This window comes from Lemur catta, chromosome 2 (assembly GCF_020740605.2).
Source record: "Lemur catta isolate mLemCat1 chromosome 2, mLemCat1.pri, whole genome shotgun sequence".
In the NCBI taxonomy this organism is placed as follows: domain Eukaryota; kingdom Metazoa; phylum Chordata; class Mammalia; order Primates; family Lemuridae; genus Lemur; species Lemur catta.
In genome coordinates this window covers 92,047,089-92,067,950 of record NC_059129.1, presented here as the reverse complement: position 1 = coordinate 92,067,950, position 20,862 = coordinate 92,047,089, and the positions used below count along the sequence as shown (strand labels likewise).

The following is a 20,862-nucleotide window of genomic DNA, read 5'->3' as shown; positions in this document are numbered from 1 at the left end:
AGGACCTAACAGAAGTTTCCAAACCAGATCAATATGCTAGCTCTGAATTTAAGTTTCTCCATCCATAAAAAGAAAACAACACCCACCTGCCTCAAGGGGTGACTTAGCAGAGTGGGAATGGAGGTCCTTGCAAAACACTCAGCATTGACAGGCCCTCAGTATATGCTGGTTCACTTCCCTGGGAAAGATAGTGATGCTCTGGGAGCTGAAGTTTGGCATGGATTGAAGCTACAAACAAGCAGACAGCTCAAGAGGATATTATAAGCTACAAGCAAGAATGGTGAGAGCCTAAAGAAAGGCAAGACCTCCTCCCTCCCATCAATTAGCATCAAGTACATTGTCCGTTCTCCCTTTTTTTCCACAAACATGCTTTGAGAACCTGTGTGAAGGCCTCACAGCCGACAGGGCTAATTCAATAGCTGTCCTCACTGACACAGAGGGGCTCTGCTCCCGCAGTTTGGGGTCCCTGCCCTCAGAAGCCAGCCAGAGGAAAAGCAAGAGAAAGGAGCCCACACAGGGGCATCAAGGTGTCCCTTTCCTCTTCTGGGAGCAGGGGCGGCCATCTACATGTGTTCAGGGGATCTTCAGGCTGAGGCAGTAGCTGATGTCTGGGGAGGCTCAGGGAGCTTCCACAAACGGTTATCTCTGGGCGTGCTTTATAGCGAGCAGTGGCATTAGTGACAACAGGTATTAGAGCAGAGTCCACCTTTCACTCCTCTGGCAGAGAACCCAAAGAAATGATGGCAATTTAAGAACAACAAAACAATACCTGACATCTTAGTGAGGAGAATGGTTTCAAAAACTTCTAGTTGACAAAATACCACCTAAGGATGGAGAATATATTAGCACCAATTGACAGACCCAGTCTCTAGGTACATCGTGAACATTGGAAATTTTTCGCTTAAAATTATTTTTATATACTCGATAAAATGGTCTCATATGAAATTAAAAATCATTTGAGCAATATTGCCAAAAAATAGCAAATAGGTGTAGCTATAAGATTGTGTCAAAATATAAAAGAAGATTAAGCCAGTCTGTGATTTTGATAGTCATATAGTCAAAGTTTCCTCCTACAAGTTTGATATCTTACAACAATCACAGATAAAAAGGAAAAGTAAAGTTACACAAGAGAATAAAATGAAAACATATTTGTGAAAAGACAGTGAAAGTTGCAACCACTATTCAAGAAGCATGAATAATAACTGTCTACGAAACATATCTGTATGTGAGCTATACTTTTACCTCAGCAAAATAATGAAATGCAAGAGTTAAATTCCAAAGTGCACAAGTCACTTAGTATCTCAACAAATTCATCTGATAGAGCAGGAGAAAATATCCATGTGCTTTTGATGTTCATCTGGAACTCTCATTTATAGAAAATTATAGGTATAGGTATACACACATACACATGTATGTACACACCATTTATAATATGCGCTATGATAACTAACACTATAACCAAATTTGTATCAACGTGCATCACTGATTATTATCTGTCATGGAAAAAGTGAATCAGGTGATGATGTGTAAAGCTCAAGTTGAAATATTTGATGTAGAAATGTCAAATAAAAGTAATTTCAATTTCACAAGTCAAACACATACTTTTGAAGTCTTATAACCTTTCTATGTGATTCCCATTTGCTACTGGTAGCAAAGGATTAAAAACAGCTTTCCCATACCACCTAACAATATTGAAGGGAAAAGAAAGGAAAATAAGACAAAAATAGTTGAACATTTGCTGTTAGATTAAATGTGCTGAGATAATGATAAACACTTCATATGCTGTATTTGAATTGCTCCTTAGGCGAACATAGCTGACATTCCTCACACTGTCTCGCTGGGAGGCACCAGGTCCTACTTCCCAGGGTTGCTAGGAAGATTAAATAAGATGCTATATGAGAAAGAGCTCTGTAAACTACCTAATGGGTAACAGAAGTCAATGATAAGGAAATATTTAAAATTAGAGAAAATAATTAGGAAAATAAAGTAATTGGGCATGAAAACAAACTTGTTCTGCTCACTAATATCATGTCATATGCACAAAGGTGGTAGAATTAAATTGTGTGGATTTATTATTTCTTAAAATTAATTATCACTGTTGTTATAATACTGTAATATATGCAAATGAAAGTGACACCAGTGGGGGAAATGGGAGGAACATAAAATTAGAAATTAGTTCTTAACTCTGTAAAGTCAAAGAGCCTCATAGCCACGCTATCTGCCTAAGATGCCCCATCTCTCCCTACCTAGCAAAGAGCTTTCATCCAAGAAGAAAAATAGTCTTTGGAATCAGAAAGGCCTACCACTCACCAGCCATGTTGCCTCAGACAAGTTGGACGCATTTCGAGTCTCTGCTTTTTCATCTATAAAAGTGTGCAAAGTTGTTGTGAAGACTGAACATGACACATCTGTGAATACAGAGTCATTGCTTGGTGTACAGGAATTTTCTCTCCCTCCCTCTCACAGAGATCTTCCTGACCAGCCAGCAAATCAGGGGAAAAATGCACAGATGACTCATCCCCTCTCCAGCATTTATTGCCTGGGAAGTTCACGTGGTCATTAATCATATATGACTTTGTGATGTATCAGCTACTGTTTCTGAAACCTTCAACAACTATTGAACTAGTCTTGCATTTGTGGTTATTTCTGAAACCAGACAACATTGTTTCAGACCAGGACCCTGTCCAGTTTCATCTCTCCAGGACCCTGTAGGGAACCCTGTGTGTGGCTGTTGAGTTATGCTGCTGCCCCAGGGCAGGAGGGACCTGGGGTGGGCAGGGAAAATGGAGGAAACCACCCACTTCTGTGATAGGACACAAGAGCTGCGGCTGCCCTCCCAGGAGCCCCTCAGCTTGCCTCCCGGAGAAATTCTACCAGAGGCTACAACCGTACCCCACAGCCCCCATTTTGCCTGCCATTCAGCTCCAGTTGGTGGGGGACACCTTATGAGCGCAGGGGAAAGAAATGTGAAGAGCATATTAGCAGGATGCAAGCTCACATACCTGGATGAGATAGTGGGAACATAAATTGAGAAGCTCCAACAGCTGTAGGTGACTGCCAGCTGCTAACACATCCTGGATCACGCCTGGCTCCAACAGAATCTGTTTTGTTTTTTAATAAAAAGAAAATTACCAGTTAAATTTAAAAATTAATATAGTATTGCATAATATGTAAATATACCATACTATATTTAAATTGCTGCTTTACATATTCTATCTGGCTTAATACTGCTCCTTATTACGGAATTCGGTTCTTCTCTTTCTATTCGGATTAACGAGCTGTGGTCCTCACTCTAGCAGCTTTCTCCTTACCGTGTGGGCTGATATTCATTTCCTATGTGTAAAGCTCTGCATTTCACCACTTAGCTTTCTAGGACAATATGGACATTTTCAAAGAACAATATAACCTTCTTGAAATTCAGTTTGTGATGTACTGTTATAAAATACAAAAGAATGGAATTTTAGTTTTTCAAAGTATATTTCAGAATTTTGCTGATCAGTAGATCACAGAGCCAGTATGGTTCACAAGTACTTCAGGGAAACGAGCTCTGTTTCTCCTTGTCATATGTGACCAGAGGTGGAGATGATTCCATTTTACATCTAAGTCCTGTAACAGTAAACTTCAACCACAAACTCATTTTCCTCTTTCTCAGTCTCAGACTTTCTCATCCTTTCTATTTAGAATAAAGGATTTACAAATAGCATTTGCAGAACAAAGACATCACAGAGAAGAAAAACCTTCCAAGTATCCTGGTGATACCAATTCTTCACTCTTTTCGGTTAAGTCTGCAGCCAGCTCCTGCACAGCTGAACAGAGCTGGAGAAAGACATACAACTGTGCTGACGAAATTCATGTTACATGCATGACTGCCAAGCTCATGGAGGCCTTGAGTGCCACCCACCCACCCATCCTAATCCATGTCCCCAGCCCAGTGGTTCCTAAACCCTGGTCTCTGGACCAGCAGCATCAGCATCACCTGGGAACTCATGAAAACCACAAACTCTTGTGTACCTCCCCAGACCTACCAAATCCAGAAACTGTCAGGATGAAGCAGCTGATGCTTTAACAAGCACAGGGAGGCATAAGCACAGTCGTAATCAAGTCGCCATTCCACTTCACTACTTCACCACGTTCCTTCCTCCTCAAGCCTCCAACTCCTCCTCTGCCTCATTTTCCTTCACACTCTTCCAAAGGCTCCCACCACCAAATTCACCAACCTGCCTCCCTGGATCTGTATCAGTGCATTTTGCTTTCCCCAACACTCCACCTGCGCACTTGATCCCAACCCCTTCAGCCCGCCATTGGCCCCTCTTATTCCTGCATCCTTATGTGCGCTCTTTCTCCTGGATGGCAATTCCCGACAGCATACAAACTGCCACCATAGCTCTTATCTTAAGAAACAGACATCTCCTCCCTGGACACCACAGCTGCCTCCAGCTGCTCCATGTTCCCCTCCACAACAAACCTCCTCAGGAAAGGTGTCTATACACACTGCTGCCATTCGCCCCACTCTGCTCTCTCATGCACCCACTCCTGTTGAGTTCTGTTCCCACTGTTCTGCTAAAAATGCTCGTCAAGGTCACCAGTGACTTTCACATGTCCAAATCCAATGGCCATTTCTCAACATATTCAATCTGACTCAAGCCAGCCGCAGTTGGCAAAGTCATTGTGCTCCTTCTTGGAACAATTTCTTTCTTTGCCTCTGGGACCACACTCATTGACTTTCTTCTGCTTCACTGGCCATTCCCTCCCCATCTCCTTCCCAGCCTCGAAGCTTTGGAGATGCCCAGAGCTCAGTCCTCGGACTTCTTCTCCCCTCTCTACGCTCACTCCATGGATGGTCTCATGTAATCCCATGGCTTTAAAACCACATGCAGTTGACCCTTGAACAACATGGGTTTGAACTGTGCAGGTGCACTTAAACGCAGATTTTTTTTCAACCAAACTCAGATAAAAAATATAGTATTCTGGGATATGAAACCCACATATATAGAGGGCCAACTTTTCTTATATATCGGCTCCGCAGGACTGATTGCAGAACTTGAGTATGCTTGGATTTTGGTATACTTGAGGGTCCTGGAACCAAAACCCTATGTACAGTGAGGGATGACTGTATATGCTGATGACACTAGAATTTGTTCTTCCTGCCCCAACCAAATCCCTTGGACTCCAGACTCTAACATCCAACTGTCTATTCAGCATCACAACTTGGATGTCTAACAACCAGCTCAAACTGAACATGCCCCAAACTGAACTCTTGACCCTCCCTTCCATCACCACCAAACTTGCTCCTATCCCAATCCTACCACCTCAGATAGTAGATGGTAGTAAATAGCAACCACCCGCCATTTGGGCTAAAACCTCAGAGGCATTCTTGACTCCTCTTGTTCTCCTCATACCACACATCAGTTCTATCAGCCAGTCCTGTCGGCTCTATCTTCAAAATAGTTCCAGAATCTAATCACCACTCACTACTTCCATGTTTATTGTTCTAATCCAATCCACTCTTCTTCCTAGACTTAACCGTAATAGCTTCCCAACTAGGTGCACTGCTTTCTCCTTTGGCCCCTCACACTGTTTTTAATAATATCAACCAAATTCGTCCTTCGAAAATATAAATGAAATCATGTCATTCCTTTTATTCAGAACTCCAATGACTTTCCATCGCAGTGAAAATAAAACCCAAAGGCTTCATTATGACCTAAAAAGTTCCTTGAACATGCTGAGCGCCTTGGTGTTTGCAACTTGTTGTTTTCTCTGCCTGGATCACTCTCACGCAAGATATCAGTGTGGCTCACTCCCTCTCATCTGTCAGACTTCTGCTCAGATATCGTCTCATCTGAGCGACTTCCCTGACCATGCTACGTAAAACGGTACCCCATTCCCCAACACCCATCGTCCCCTATCTCCTAACATTGCTTTATTCTTCATCGTATCACTTACCACCTCATATTACACATTTGTTTGACTGTTTTCTGTTTCTCTACTCACTAGGATGTGCACTTTAGGAGAGCAGGGACTTGGTCCATTTTGTATCTTGAGCCCTTAGAACAATGCCCAGCACACAGCTGTTGATCAATATTCATGGATTTATATAATTAAAAAGATTGATGAATTAATTGATCTCTACACATATTTTAATTCAGAATTAATTTTATTAATTAATATAACCTACAGGGAAAAAGAACTCTAAATTATATTTCTAAGCTAGTAAAGAAGTGAAAAGTTAAGCAGATGTGGCAAAAATACCAACACCCATCTTATTCTGAAAATTCTTTCTAGCTCCTTTTCCATCTAGTGAGAAAGAGAAACCTGAATTTCTCCAGCTCCTCAAAGAGGGAGACTTTGACTGACATTCCGGAAATTAGTGCAGCTCCCATCAGAGGAGCAAGGATGTTGTACAGTCTTGCAGAAGAGGCATGGCCTAAGGCGGAGAATGGGGAATAGATGGATTAGAAAGGTTAGTTTTAGCCTTTAAATCCTGTCAGTTGCAGTCATTTCACACAACTGGTATTCATGATAACCTCCAAGGCTCGATAATGCCGAACACAAAGACAGATATCACAGAGAGACAAGATGAATATTCCATAGCATGTGTAACACGTCCGGCAGGCTGACTTCGACAAAACCTTCACAGGAAAAACTCGTACCAGGATTGTTTTTGTCTTTCTTATTTTTTGTTCTGTAGTTTTCTCCTCCACTCATTATAACATACATTTTTCTAAAAGACACTTCAGCACAGAAAATCCCTAAGTGCTTTTAAAGGTTTGGAGAAAGGCACCCTACGAAAACAGCAGGTTCTCACTTACGGAAATGGAACCAGCCTTTGCAAATCCCACTGTATTAGAGTGTTTTAAATTCAGCTCTTTTGCTCTTTGGTGACTGGTTGTTCTAATAGATTTTTCCAGAGAATTTGAGTTTGGGCAGCAATAAAAACAAAGATTCAATCTCCTCATGATTTACAGTGTGTGAATTTATCTATCACCTGCCTTGAAGGGTTGGCCAAAAGAATTACCTCTGTAGAAGGGAAGGGATCTCAAACATGCATTTACAAAGGACAGCTAAGGAAGCAAAATTTGAGCTCTGCAAAGGACTACATTTAGGCCTTTCAGAAACTTATACCTATCAACAGGTAGTCTGACACTCACACCAGGACAGACGGGAGGCAGGGTCACTCGAGGACCACCTACAGGAAGGGAGGGATGTCCCCAGAGGAAAGCACAGAGCGCTGGAGTAGGGCCAGTATGAGCAGCTTGACACATCCAATCCCTCAGCAGTCTGGAGGAGCACAGCTCAGCTGGGGCATAAACAGTAGACACGACAAAAGGTCTTAATAACAAGAGATCAAGAAAATGCCAGATGCATAAATCCAAGTGGCCCGTAATCCAACAGGGAAGCCGAAAACCCTCAAATAAGCCAAACGAGGCTGAGCATTGCCTCTACCCTTAATGATGCTCACCTGTTTGGGTGGGGCTCACCTGCAGAGCTGGGGCTTCTCCAGATTTGCAAGCAGGTTTGCACCAAGGATCAGGAACAGGCTTAGGTGGGGCATGAATGTCTCTTGTCCACAGGGCCTTCAGTATGCTCTCCCTGCTGCCACCCACTCCTGACCTCTGGGTGGCAGAATACAGGGGCTTGTGCTCGAAAGAGGGGAGCTGGACAGTGCCAGCTGGGGAGGTGACAATCTCATTCCTCTTCTGCAGCTTTTGGCAGCAAGGCCATGTGAACTGAGAAGAGGTCCACCACTGACTCCACCCCAAATGCCAAGACTCTGTGCTCGTTTTGGTGGGGATAAGAACTGGCCAGTGGCTGTGATGCTGGATGGTGTGACAAAGTAATAGGGGTAAAGCTCACTAGTGCAGGAGAAGGGGATGGATGCCTGGTGAGAAATGTTACATCAGAATTCAGTTATGAAGTGGTCCAATCACCCTCTTGAGAGGAGGCACTCTTGAATGCTCTGTCCAAATATGTCCTCTGGCCACCAATCCAAGCAGAATTGGTAGTGGACAGATAAATATGCACAATCTCTAACGAAGGCCTTTAAAACCAGAATAAGACTGGGGCTCCTGGTCTCAGCGATATCTTTAGGCAGGATATGGGGCCCGAAACTCGTGACAGAGGGTGGGTGTGGGACCTGAGGTGAGATTCTGCAGGGGGCATGATGGCGTGGGCGGCCTCGGGCAGCACTCAGTCCTCACTGGGTGGCGCTCTGGGACGCCAGAACTAGGACTAGCAGGTTGGAGCAGGGACATCCCACAAACCCCAGGGTGTCCGGTCCCTTCTTCTTCAGCTCATCCTCCTGCACCACCAGGTGTCCAGTCTCTCAATTCTGTCTTGTTCTTCTCTTTCTTTTCCCTCCTTCTTTCACCTGGCTGCTTGCACTGGCTGCTCGTAGGGACTGTTTTTAATTGCCATGGTGAGTCTCAGTGTGACCGTTTTTTTTCTTGCCTGTGAGCAAGGGAGTTGGCATCTTCAGAAAACTTTGTATTTTCAGGTCTTCAGAGGTATCTTCCTCATTTCTTGCTTTAGGAGACCTTTAAATTACTTGCTTCTGGGTTTGTGGATAGAGTAGGCTGAAGAATTTGAGCACATTAAAGCCAGACAAGTAGGTCTTTGCTGAGCACACATGAAGACACTTTGCAAGCACAAGCCCTCATGCAACTGCAAAGTAGATGTAGTCTAACATAAGAATAACTGAATACATCTTCCCTCTTCTTTATACTTTCTTTCTTTGGGACTTCTTTTCCTTGTATACCAAAATGGCAAGTTACTGCAATTTTGAACTCATGAATCATCAAATAAATTGAATACAACAGCATAAATAGCTTTTAAATGATCATATGTTCAAGACATATAAAACTTTTTGCATTAAGTTCTCCTTTATAAGCGAATTCTTATAGATGGTACGTGAAACACAAGATCTACCTAGCTATGAGAAATTGCCTCCAATCTAGTATTTGTTTCAAAAGCACAAAGCTTTTTAATCCACAAGGTGGCGCCCATGTTTCAAGCACAGAATTTTCTAAGTTACAGTGATATAGAAGTACAGTACACGAGTACGTTTATTTCCAAGAAAGAAAAAAATTCAAGTGAGGATAATAAAACACACCAGTTCTACTCTGTAAATGTTTCTACCACATTGGGAAATGTTCATAAATATTTCCATTGAAGGGCTCGATCTGAGCAATACTAGTTCTGCATAAATCAGGGAGCTCAAACTTTTGGAACTTGTAGAAATCCTCATGGCGTGGCCCAGCTTTGTTTTTAAAACTAATTTCTAATTCTGTGACCTACTAGTCCCTCTGCTAAAGCCAATAGTCCACTGTTCTCCGCACTCAAGCAATACCTTATTCTCCCATCCTCAATGACCTCCTCCTCACTTCCTCAATCTCCGTACATCAAAATCCAACTCATTCTTCAAGATCCATCCCTAAGTCCACTTCCTATAAAAAGGTTATCAAGATCTGTGTCCACTCCAACCTCCAGCTGGAATTAGTCTCACGGGACTCCAAACTGCCACAGATGTCTGGTGAACTAAGCCCATGGGCTCTAGGTCACACTGTCTTATTTCAAATCCTGGCTCCTATACTTGCTGGCAGCAGAATGAGCTTGAAAAACCTACTCAACTCTGTGTGCCTCAGTGGCCTTATATGTACAGTGAAATAATATCTACCTCAAAAGGCTGTTTTAAGGACTGAGAAAATAAATGTGTATCATTACAATTGTATATGCCTATATGTAACAAAATGGATTAAAAATATGAGGCTTATTTTTCTCACAAAATTTGGATTAGGTAGCTTGGAGTGCCAACTAACCAGCCTCCTTGTATTTTCCTGCTTGGCAAATCTCAATCTGTGGTTTCATCAGCACAAAATGGCTGCTATACCTCCAGGAATTGCACTTGCATTTAAAGCAGAAAGAAAAGAAAGGGCAAAAACCAAAAACCATTTGCCAGCTGAGTTTGCCCTTATTTATCAGGAAAACTGGAACTCTCCTACAAACACCTTCACATAGACTTCCATTTATATCTCAATGGCTAGTTGATTACACATAGCTGCAAAAGAGCCTGCGAAATTGAGTTTTTATGGCTGGATGCATCATTGTCCCATACCAAATTAGAGTTCCCTATAAAGAAAAAAGAGGAAATGAATATTGGGTGGGCAATCAGAGTATAGGATATGGCACTTAGCACAGTATCTATTTATAGTAAATCCTCAATAAATGTCAACTATTATCAGTTTCTTTTTTGTGCAACTAAGTGCTTTTGCCCTCAGTAAGTTGTGCCCTGTCATATTTTACCTGAAAGACTTTGATGGCAGAATCTATCCTATTTTATGTTCATTGCTGTTGAACATCCTAGAAAAGCACCTCTAGAATTATTTATTCAAGAAATTCATGGCCTTGAAACACAATTTCTGGGGAAAATATTAGAAGATGTCAAAAGCCTCATGGGGAGCCTTGGTACATGCTAACCCTCATTAACGGTTATCTAATTAAAGGAGTCAAATAAAAGGACACAATAGACATTTCAACTATGAGCTGTAATAATATGTCCAAATAAAGGTAACCTTTGGATTGGGTATTGTACATAATGAACGTGTGATTTGATTAATTTGATTAATTCTTTAAGTTTCAAATTTTGTCACGTGGCTTTCTTCCAAACATAGTACACTTGTACAAATTTCTAAAAGACCTCAGTATCAATCATTTAAAAATATTAACTTATAAATATTTCAATTTATCAATTAAATTTTCACTTTGTGAAAAAGCAATCAACTTCTCCATCTACTAGAATATGAAAAAAGATATCACTAGGTTTGATTTTCAGAATATTTTTAAATAATGCTGAAAACCACACAGGCAAAATAATAATAAAAATCCTACTGAAAAAAGAAAGAAGTGGGAATCACTTTGAGAATTCTATTATTAATACTTTCCTCCACAAGTTTGCACATTCTCACTTGGTTCCTTTGGAATTTCTGAGGCTACAGGCAGGTTGTAGAAGCACAGCCTTCTCTAAGGCATCAAGAAGAAACTTTAGAAAATATAATGAGGCAAATATTACGTTGCCAGAAAAACGACATGCTGCCATGCCACTAATACAATTTCGAGAAGGATTTTCCAGTCTATAGATGTTGTGACTGAAACTGGTTCTTCCTTTCCTATTTTAGGACATTATGGAAGGAAGACAGATTAAAGACTCATCTACTCAAACTCGGTGCTTGAGTAGAAAGAAAAGAAAGAAGCCAACTGGAATTATTAAGCTGTCATGTAATTAATGCTAAGATAGTGGTGCTGTAGAGCACTGGGCTAGAATGCCTAATTTCACTGAAAGAAGCTGTGAAATAATTCTCCATAAGAAAAAATATATAATTAACATCCAATTCCTTGTTCATATGAGTAATTCTTTGCATTTGCTTTATAAGGAATGGAGGTAAAAAGTATGGCTCTAGGCTAGGCACAGTGGTTCACACCTATAATCCTAGCACTTTGGGAGGCCAAGGCAGGAGGATCACTTGAGGTAGGAGTTCAAGAACAGCCAGAGCAAGAGTGAGACCCAGTCTCTAAAAAATATAGAAAAAAAAATTAGCCAGGTGTGGTTGTGCATGTCTGCTGTCCTAGCTATTTCAGAGTTTGAGCAGGAAGATTACTTGAACCCAGGAGTTTGAGGTTGCAGTGAGCTATGACGATGCCACTCCACTCTAAGGGTGACAGACAGACACTGTCTCGAAAAAAAAAAGGTAGGCCTCTAGAGTTCACAGGTTCTAAAGTCCACTTTAGAAACCTGGGAAAGTTGGCCGGGCGCGGTGGCTCACACCTATAATCCTAGCACTCTGGGAGGCCATGGTAGGAGGATCACTTGAGGTCAGGAGTTCGAGACCAGCCTGAGCAAGAGTAAGGCCCCGTCTCTACTAAAATTAGAAAAAAATTAGCCAAGTGTAGTGGCTTGTGCCTGTAGTTCCAGCTGCTTGGGAGGCTAAGGCAAGATGATTGCTTGAGCCCAGGAGTTGGAGGTTACAGTGAGCTATGATGATGTCACTACACTCTATCCCGGGTGACAGCGTGAGACTCTGTCTCAAAAAAAAAAAAAAAAACCCTGGGAAGTCATTGACATGTTTGTTTTTTAGCATCATCTTACTTAAAAAGTAGATGTCTACTACTAGCTGGGCCCAGTGGCTCACACCTGTAATCCTAGCAGTTTGGGAGGTCGACGTAGGAGGATTGCTTGAGCCCAGAAGTTTGAAACCAGCCTGGGAAACATAGCTAGACCCCTATCTCTAAAAAAAAAAAAAAAAAAAAAGTCTAGTCTACTACCTACCTTCTTAGGGTTTGAGTAAGGATAAAATGAGATGACCCAGGTAAAATGCTTAGGATAATGCCTGGTACATTTTATATAGGTAGCTATTATGGTTATTGTTAATTCCATGAAAAAATAAATCTATTTCACGATGACCCCTACTTCTACTTCTTCTAGTATTTACACACTATCTTCTATGTACCAGCTATCACGGGGAGTGTTTCACTTATGTTATCTGTCCTTACACACTTCCCCACTTATCACTCTTGCCAGTAAATATTATCCCCATATGGCAGATGAGAAACTGAAGGCAAGGAAATGTACCCATGCAATCAGCAAATCCTTTCTGAGTGTCAACAGTGCTCCAGGCACCTTTCTAGGCACTGTGGATATGACCATGAACAAGACAAACACATTTCTTTGTTACCATGGTATTTAGAGTCTAGGTGTTGGCCAACTGGGTAGACTGTGGTGCCATCAACTAACAAGAGTAAAACAGGCCGGGCGTGGTGGCTCACGCCTGTAATCCTAGCACTCTGGGAGGCCGAGGCGGGCGGATTGTTTGAGCTCAGGAGTTCAAGACCAGCCTGAGCAAGAGCGAGACCCCGTCTCTACTAAAAATAGAAAAGAAATTATACAGACAGCTAAAAACATATATATATATAGAAAAAATTAGCCGGGCATGGTGGTACATGCCTGTAGTCCCAGCTACTCGGGAGGCTGAGACAGGAGGATCACTTGAGCCCAGGAGTTTGAGGTTGCTGTGAGCTAGGCTGATGCCACGGCACTCTAGCCCGGGCAACAGAGTGAGACTCTGTCTTAAAAAAAAAAAAAAAAAAAGTAAAACAAAGGAAGAAGCTGGTTTGGAGGGAAGATCAAAGCTCCATTCTGAGGATGTGTTAAGTTTGTGATGCCTACGAGTCATCCAAAGAGAGATGTCAAGTAAATAGAAATATGAGTCTAGTTGGCAAATTACTATCCCTAGGCCAAGTCTTCCTATCACATGTTTTTGTGTAGTCTATGAAGAATGGTTTAAATTTTTCTACTTGCATTTAAAATTTTTAATTTAATTTTTTTAATTAATAGACTTTATCTTTTGGAGTAGTTTTAGGTTCACAACAAAATTCAATAAGAAGTATATTGAGTTTGCACATACCTACTGTCACCACATGTGCACGGCCTTCCCCACTATCAATATCCCCCACAGAGTGGTTTGTTACAACTGATGACCAACATTAATACATCATTATCTCCCAAAGTCTATAGTTTACATTAGGGTTCACTCCTTCTGTTAAGCATTCCATGGGTTTTGAGAAATGTATAATGACGTCTATCCACTATTACAGTATCATACAGAATAGTGGCACTGCCCTAAAAATCCCCTTTCCTCCTCCCTAACCTCTGGCAACCACTGATCTTTTTCACTGTCTGCATAGTTTTGCCTTTCCCAGAATGTCATATAATTGGAATCTCACAGTATGCAGCCTTTTAAAATTGGCTTTTTTCAATTAGTAATATGCATTTAAATTTTTTCCATGTCTTTTCATGGTGTGATAGCTCATTTCTTTCTACCACCGAATCATATTCCATTGTCTGGATGTACCACAGCTTATTTAACCATTTACTGAAGAACATCTTTGTTGCTTCCAAGTTTTGCCAACTATGAATAAAGCTGCTATAAACATTCATGTGTATGCTTTTGTGTGGACATAATTTTCAGTTCATCTGAGTAAACACAAAGGAGTGTAACTGCTGAATTACATGGTAAGAGTATGTTTAGTTTCATTAAAAACTCTCAAACTGTCTTCCAAAGCAGCTGTACCAGTTTCCATTCCCGCCAGCAACTAATAAGATTTCCTGTTGCTCCACATCCTCACCAGCATTTAGTGTTTTGTCAGTGCTTTGCATGTTGTTGCAGGGTGTGTTAATGGGTGTGTGGTGGTATTTCATTATTGTTATAATTTGCTATTCTCTAATTACACATACTACTGAGATTCTTTTCAGGTGCTTATTTGCCACCTGTACATCTTTTTTGGTGAGGTGTCTGTTCAAATCTTTTTTGCATTTTTAAAATCAGGTTGTTCATTTTCTTATTGGTTAGTGTTTAAAGTTCTTTGTATATTTTGGATGATATTCCTTTACCAGATGTCTTTTGCAAATATTTTCTCCCAGTCTGTGGCTTGTTTTCTCATTCCCTTGACAGTGTCTTTCACAGAGCAGAAGTTTTTAATTTTAATAAAGTCCAAGTTACCAATTATTTTTTCCATGGACCATGTTTTTGGTGTTGTATCTAAAAGGCATCACCATACCCAAAGTCATGTACATTTTCTCCTATGCTACCTTCTAAGAGTTTTCTAGTTTTGCATTTTACATTTAAATCTATAACCCGTTTTAACTTTTGTGAGGGGTGTAAGGTCTGTGCCTAGATTTGGTTTTTTTGCAATGTGGAAGTCCAGTTGATCAGCACCATTTGTTGCAAAGACAGTCTTTTCCCTATTTCATTATCTTTGCTTCATTGTCAAAAAGCAGTTGACTATATTTATGTGGCTTTATTTCTGGGCTCTCTATTCTGTTCTATTGATACATTTGTCTATTCTTTTGCCAATATCACAGTGTCTTGATAATTGTGGCTTTTTTATTAATAGTAAGTCTTGAACTCAAGTGTTGTCAGTCCTCCAACTTTGTTTTTCTTCTGCAATATCGTGTTGGTTATTCTGGGACTTTTGCCTCTCTATTTTAAAGTAAGTTTTTGCCTCTCCATTCTAAACAAAGTTTGTTGATACCCATAAAATAGCTTTCTGGGATTTTGATTAGGATTACATTGAATCTATAGATCAAGTTGGGAAGAACTGACATCTTGACCATATTGAGTCTTCCTATCCATGAACATGGACTCTCTCTCCATTGATGCAGTTTGATTTCTTTCATCAGAGCTTTATAGTTTTCCTCATATAAATCTTGTATATATATATTTTGTTAGATTTATACCTATTTCATTTTTGGGGGTGCTAATTTCTAAGAATAGTTTTAACATTTTTAAATAGCCAAAAAGCCCAAAAGATGAATAATATGTCATAACACATGAAAATTACATGAATTTCAAATTTTTTTAAAACTTTTTAAATTTTTAAAAAACTTTTTAAATTTTTAATTATTATGGGTACATGTTAGTTATATATCTTTATAGGGTACATGTGATGTTTTGAAACAGCCATACAACGTAAATTAATCAAATACCTCAGGCATTTAACATTTCTTTGTGTTAGGAACATTCCAATCCCACTCTTTTAGTTATTTTAAAGTATACCCTAATTTATTGTTGATTTTAGTCACCTCACTGTGCTGTCAAATATTGTTCATTCTATCTAACTATCCAACTACATGTTTGTACTCATTAACCATTCTCACTTTACCTCCCTCCCTGCTACCCCTTCCAGCCTCTGGTAACCATTATTCTACTGTCAGTCTCCATGAGATCAGTTGTGTTAATATTTAGCTCCCACACATGAGTGGGAACATACAAGATTTGTCTTTCTGTGCTTGGCTTATTTCACTTAACATAATGTTCTCTAGTTTCATCCACATTGTTGCAAATGACAGAATTTCATTCCTTTTTTTGGCTATACAGTATTACATTATGTATATGTACAATTTCTTTATCCATTCATCCATTGATGAACACTTAGGTTAATTCCAAATTTTAGCTATTGTGAAAAGTGCCACAACAAACATGGGAGAGCAGACATCTTTTCAATATACTGTAAATTCAACTTTTACTGTAAATAGAGTTTTACTGGATCAAAGCCATGCATATTCATTTACATATCTGTCTCTGTAGCAGTTTTAATGCTACAACAGCAAAGTTGAGTAGTTACAAGAGAGACTCTATATGGCCTACAAAGTCTAAGTTATTGACTATCTGGCCCCTCACAAAAGTTTGCCAATCCCTGGTCTGGAATAGGTGGGGGCTGGGAGTTAACACCATAAGATTGTACCAAATAACGTGGATCCGGATGACATCAAGGAAGCTAGTTAGACTCAACAGGAGGGTTCTGAAGCCTGGGAAAGTAGGGGCCCAGACAGGGGAGGGGCGAGCAAAGCCTCCTAGAAAGGAAGGGTGGGAGGATGGGTGTGGCACAGAATGAAAGCCCACAGAGTATGGGGGTGCAAAAGCCAGGACAGAAAACCCAAAAGGTCATATATGACAGTATTTAATTGAATTTGGTGATATTTGTGACTATTAAGAATAGTTTTAGTGGAATGTTGAAGATGGATATCTCTAGACTTGATGAGTGGAAGATGAGTTAAAATGAGTGAAAATGAGGAAAAGTAAGTTCATGTAACAATTTTCGTAAGTTCTGCTGTGAAGAGAAGCAGAGAAATAAATGGTAGTTTATTCAGGGAATGTTAGAAAAAGAGAGGGACTTTTAAAGGGTGAGCGGTAGAGCATGTTTATATGCCGTGAGGATGATGCAGTAGAGAAAGAGGAGCCGATGTCGGAAGAGGCACAAGTGAGGATTATAGGAACGATGTCTGAGAGGGTGAGAGGGAGTGGGATCCAGAACTTAAGTGGGAGGGGGAGTTAACCTCTGACCGTTCAGGGATGCCTCTCCCACTGTGAAAGATGAGAACACAGAGAATAAGTTCACAGAAACAGGGAGTTTGGAGGATCAATGGTGGATCTTCCTGTCTGCTCCTATGTTCTCAATGGAAGGTGAATTTTCCTTATGACATGTGTATTGGAGGTGGGGTAGTGAGGGGGCAGCATTTGAGAAGAGAGGAAAAGGAATGAGAAACTCATCAGGAAGAGGAGGAAAGCAAATTTACTAGGGAAACAGATTAGCATTGCCTGGCAAGATGAGTATGCATCTGAGATTTGGGATCTCAGATTTGAAGTGAAAACAGTGATTCTTTCCGGCAACAAGCAGCAGAGTTGATTCTTATGGTTGGATTCAACCAGTAATTCTCCAAAGGTCCCATAGGCCGGAATCAAGCTTGGTTCCCTCTTAGGTCAGTGGCTGTAATCTTTGTGCTGTGCCAAAGCGTTTCCACCCTGACAGATACATGCTAACATAGAGATGAATACCTATGATCAGTTTTTAGGAGCTTTATCTATTCAGTTTCCATAGGGGAAAAAATAGCTATTTTTTCCTTCTTGCAAAGTACAGTACAAAATTATCCTTTTGTTTTTCAGGCAGTGCTCTATGAAGTACTATAATTCAATTTTTTATTATACCTGAACTTGTGTAACTTTTGGAACACTGAACATCCTTATCTCTGCTAATTCTTTTCTTATAAATGAAATGGTATGTTGATTTGGCATTTCCAATCAGTTTGACCCACTCTGAGAAAGCATAAATGTGCATTTCTTCATCAATGCAGCCCTAACATCTAGTAAGTCCTTAACACATAGTAGGTGCTCATTAAGTATTCGTTGAATCAATGAATCTCACTTTGAAAATAAAATATAAATGGATAGTTTTTATGAAGTATATAGAAAGTAAAATATTCACAAATTAACGTAGCACATTCAATACATATAAATTATTCCTTCATTTAGATGTTCTCTTCATTATATTAATACTACTCAAATGGAATATCTACTTGCAAGATAAATCTTCTCAAAAGTATTGTTTGGCCAATTATGTACCCTGATATTAATTACAAAGACCATATATTGTTACTAACAGGTTGGTTTCTTTTTTTTAAACTTTACATTTAGAATTGTAAAACTCCCATATCCTACTACTTCATCCAAATACTAAATGCCTCCAGCAGGGGGCTCAAGAATTCCATTTTAAGGAAAAATGTTTAAAAAGCCCATTGTCCAACAGTAGCTACTGTAAAACTCAGAAGGCAATTCCCATAAAAATATATTCCTCCTCTTGATCAAGTAAATCCAGGTCTCTGAATTTACTTAAAAATAATCCAAATGAAAGGAAAAAAACTATATTACAATAAAATGGTATTATTTATAAACTGTACATTTATGGATAAATGTACTTTTAACTAATTCTGGAAGAATATTAAAGTAAATTATAATCACAAAATCTTTATAAAATTAAATAGGTATATGAGCAAAGTCCACAAGAACACAGAAAGATAACGTATTATATGTAAGTAAGAATTTGTATGAAATTATTTTTCACTTTTATTCTTAATTATGTTTAAACATTTGGGTAGCTTTTTTTCATTTTCAAAGATAAAAAAGTATTTTTATAGAATTTGCATGCCCCTTTATTTTTAGTGCTGACATAATAATAGAAAAAATTTAGAAAGCAAGTGGAATGGTTTATTTATGAAACAACTTGGTAATCTAGAGGCACCTCATTTTCATAGGTAGAACTAATGGGGTACAGCATCACTTTATTCCAGCCTACAACTAACATTAAGGTTCCTCTTGGAACTTTCAGACAGAGGTCCCATATCTTTTTATTCACTCTATTTACTTATATTCTGCTTTGTTTCGAGAAGAATCTGAGGTATCAATACGAGCACTTAAATGTCAGGAACATAAATAATTCAAAGTAAGAGAAAATTGGAAACAAAGTAATATGAGGTCAGAAGAAGATACATATGTATACACATACACATATATACACATACACACACACACTGTATATGCATCATCATGACTATAAGTGGGCCACAAATGTGACTTCAAGTTTCCTAGTATCATAACTAAAAAAGACTAAAACAGAAATATAACCTAATACAAGATCAAAAGGTAGAAATACTAAAGAGAATTCATGCTTCTCCAGACTTTGAGTCCTAATGGAAATTTTCCTATAGACGTTAAGAGGGTCATGGAATGACATACTTGGTGATACTTCCAATACCAACAGAAGTGTATTCCATAGAACACTGCTTAAAAAGCAAAGGTTAATAAAGAGATTTTTAAAGACCCAGATATTTAGTTTTATGATTTTCTGGCTTGATCCAGGCATAAAATTTACAATACCTAAACAGTGTTTCTCAATGGAGTCAACACCACATTCTAGGCGGCTGTTTGGGAATTTGTGGATATATTTTTGGTTGTCCCAGCAAGGGTGGGCAATACTGGCATTTATTGGGCAGCGGTCAAGGATGCTAGACATCATGCAGCATACAGGGCAGTCACACTGGAATGCCCTGCTGGACTTGTACATTAAGAGAAAATAAAGGTCAAAGCACAGAATATAACTGTTTTACATACACATTTTTTTCTTATTCTGTGTCAGGGTACACTGAACTTTCCAGGAATGCTACCACCACAAAAACCAAGAGAAGACTGTTGCTTTGTTTTATTCGAAATTTTACTAAAAGAGTTGTACATATAATACAACCTCTGTGGAAAGAAATATGGAGATACCTCAAAGAGCTACAAGTAGAATTACCATTTGATCCAGCAATCCCATTACTGGGCATCTACCCAAAAGCACAAAAGACATTCTATAAAAAAGACATCTGCACTAGAATGTTTATAGCAGCACAATTCACAATTGCAAAGATGTGGAAACAACCCAAGTGCCCATTGATACATGAGTGGATCGATAAAATGTGATATATGTATTCCATGGAGTTCTACTCAGCCACAAAAAACAATGGTGATATAGCACCTCTTCTATTATCCTGGATGGAGCTGGAGTCCATTCTACCAAGTGAAGTATCAAAAGAATGGAAAAACAAGCACCACATGTACTTACCATCAAATTGGTATTAACTGATCAACACTTAAGTGCACATATAGTAATAACATTCATCGGGTGCTGGGCAGATGGTGCGGGGTGCACCATCGGGGGCGGGGGGCGGACACACGTGAAACTCTGACTCGGATGGAGCAAAAGCAATATACATAATCTAAACATTTGTACCACCATAATATGCTGAAATAAAAAAAAAAGATTAGAAGAGTTGTTCATAATGTCTTTTGAAAGAGTTGTGCCCCAATATATACATGCTGAAATATATATTATTTTTAACATAAATTTCTTTCCTTTTGTTTCCTCTTTATATACAGTTAAAGTATCCTATTGATGTTTAGAGTAATTTGTGTAGGTAAGTTATATTACCTAAGAATTTCATTTCAAAATAGTAAAGGTAGCCTTTTTAAATTAAAGTCTGGTAGATGATTGAGAACCACCAAGCCAGGTGGACAGACAGACTATGTATCTTCTGGGGAATCCTTTATGTGTATAATTTCTCTACGGTGAAATTTTAGTAAGAGCTGTCTACCAAACAGGATGAGGCTAGAGTGCAATTGTTCTCTTTTCCTGAATAAGGGAAAAGCTTGTGTACTTCAAAAATCCATCCACAGGCTAACACACTCTTACGAAATTTAGGGAGCTAGCAGGAGGGTGTCAAGTCAGAGAAGAACCAATTGTTTATTGCCCCACTAATGACAACAAAACCACTATCAAGGGCAACAAGGAAATACTTCTCTTTCTATTCCCTACATTGGTAGTGGAGCGGAGTGGGAGGTACAGAGAGCTAGAAGGCTAGCGGAGGAAAGAAGAACAAACCCAGCTCATTTCAATCGAGTTTTACATAATGAAGATGGGTTACAGCACAGAGGGGGCCACGCT

The 20,862-nt window shown here is 39.5% G+C and overlaps 1 protein-coding gene across 5 annotated transcripts in view; it reads right to left on the bottom strand.

Annotated features, from left to right (window-relative positions):
- KLHL32 (kelch like family member 32) overlaps positions 1-20,862 on the bottom strand; it is a 184,807-nt gene that overhangs the window by 65,957 nt on the left and 97,988 nt on the right. For 4 of the 5 annotated variants that reach the window (XM_045544046.1, XM_045544048.1, XM_045544050.1 and 1 more), the window contains exon 5: positions 3,003-3,101. In XM_045544046.1, the coding sequence (XP_045400002.1) occupies positions 3,003-3,101 (99 nt within the window). Of the gene's footprint in view, positions 1-86; positions 102-3,002; positions 3,102-20,862 lie in introns of those variants that run through there. The other variant, XM_045544051.1, reaches the window with a different exon arrangement.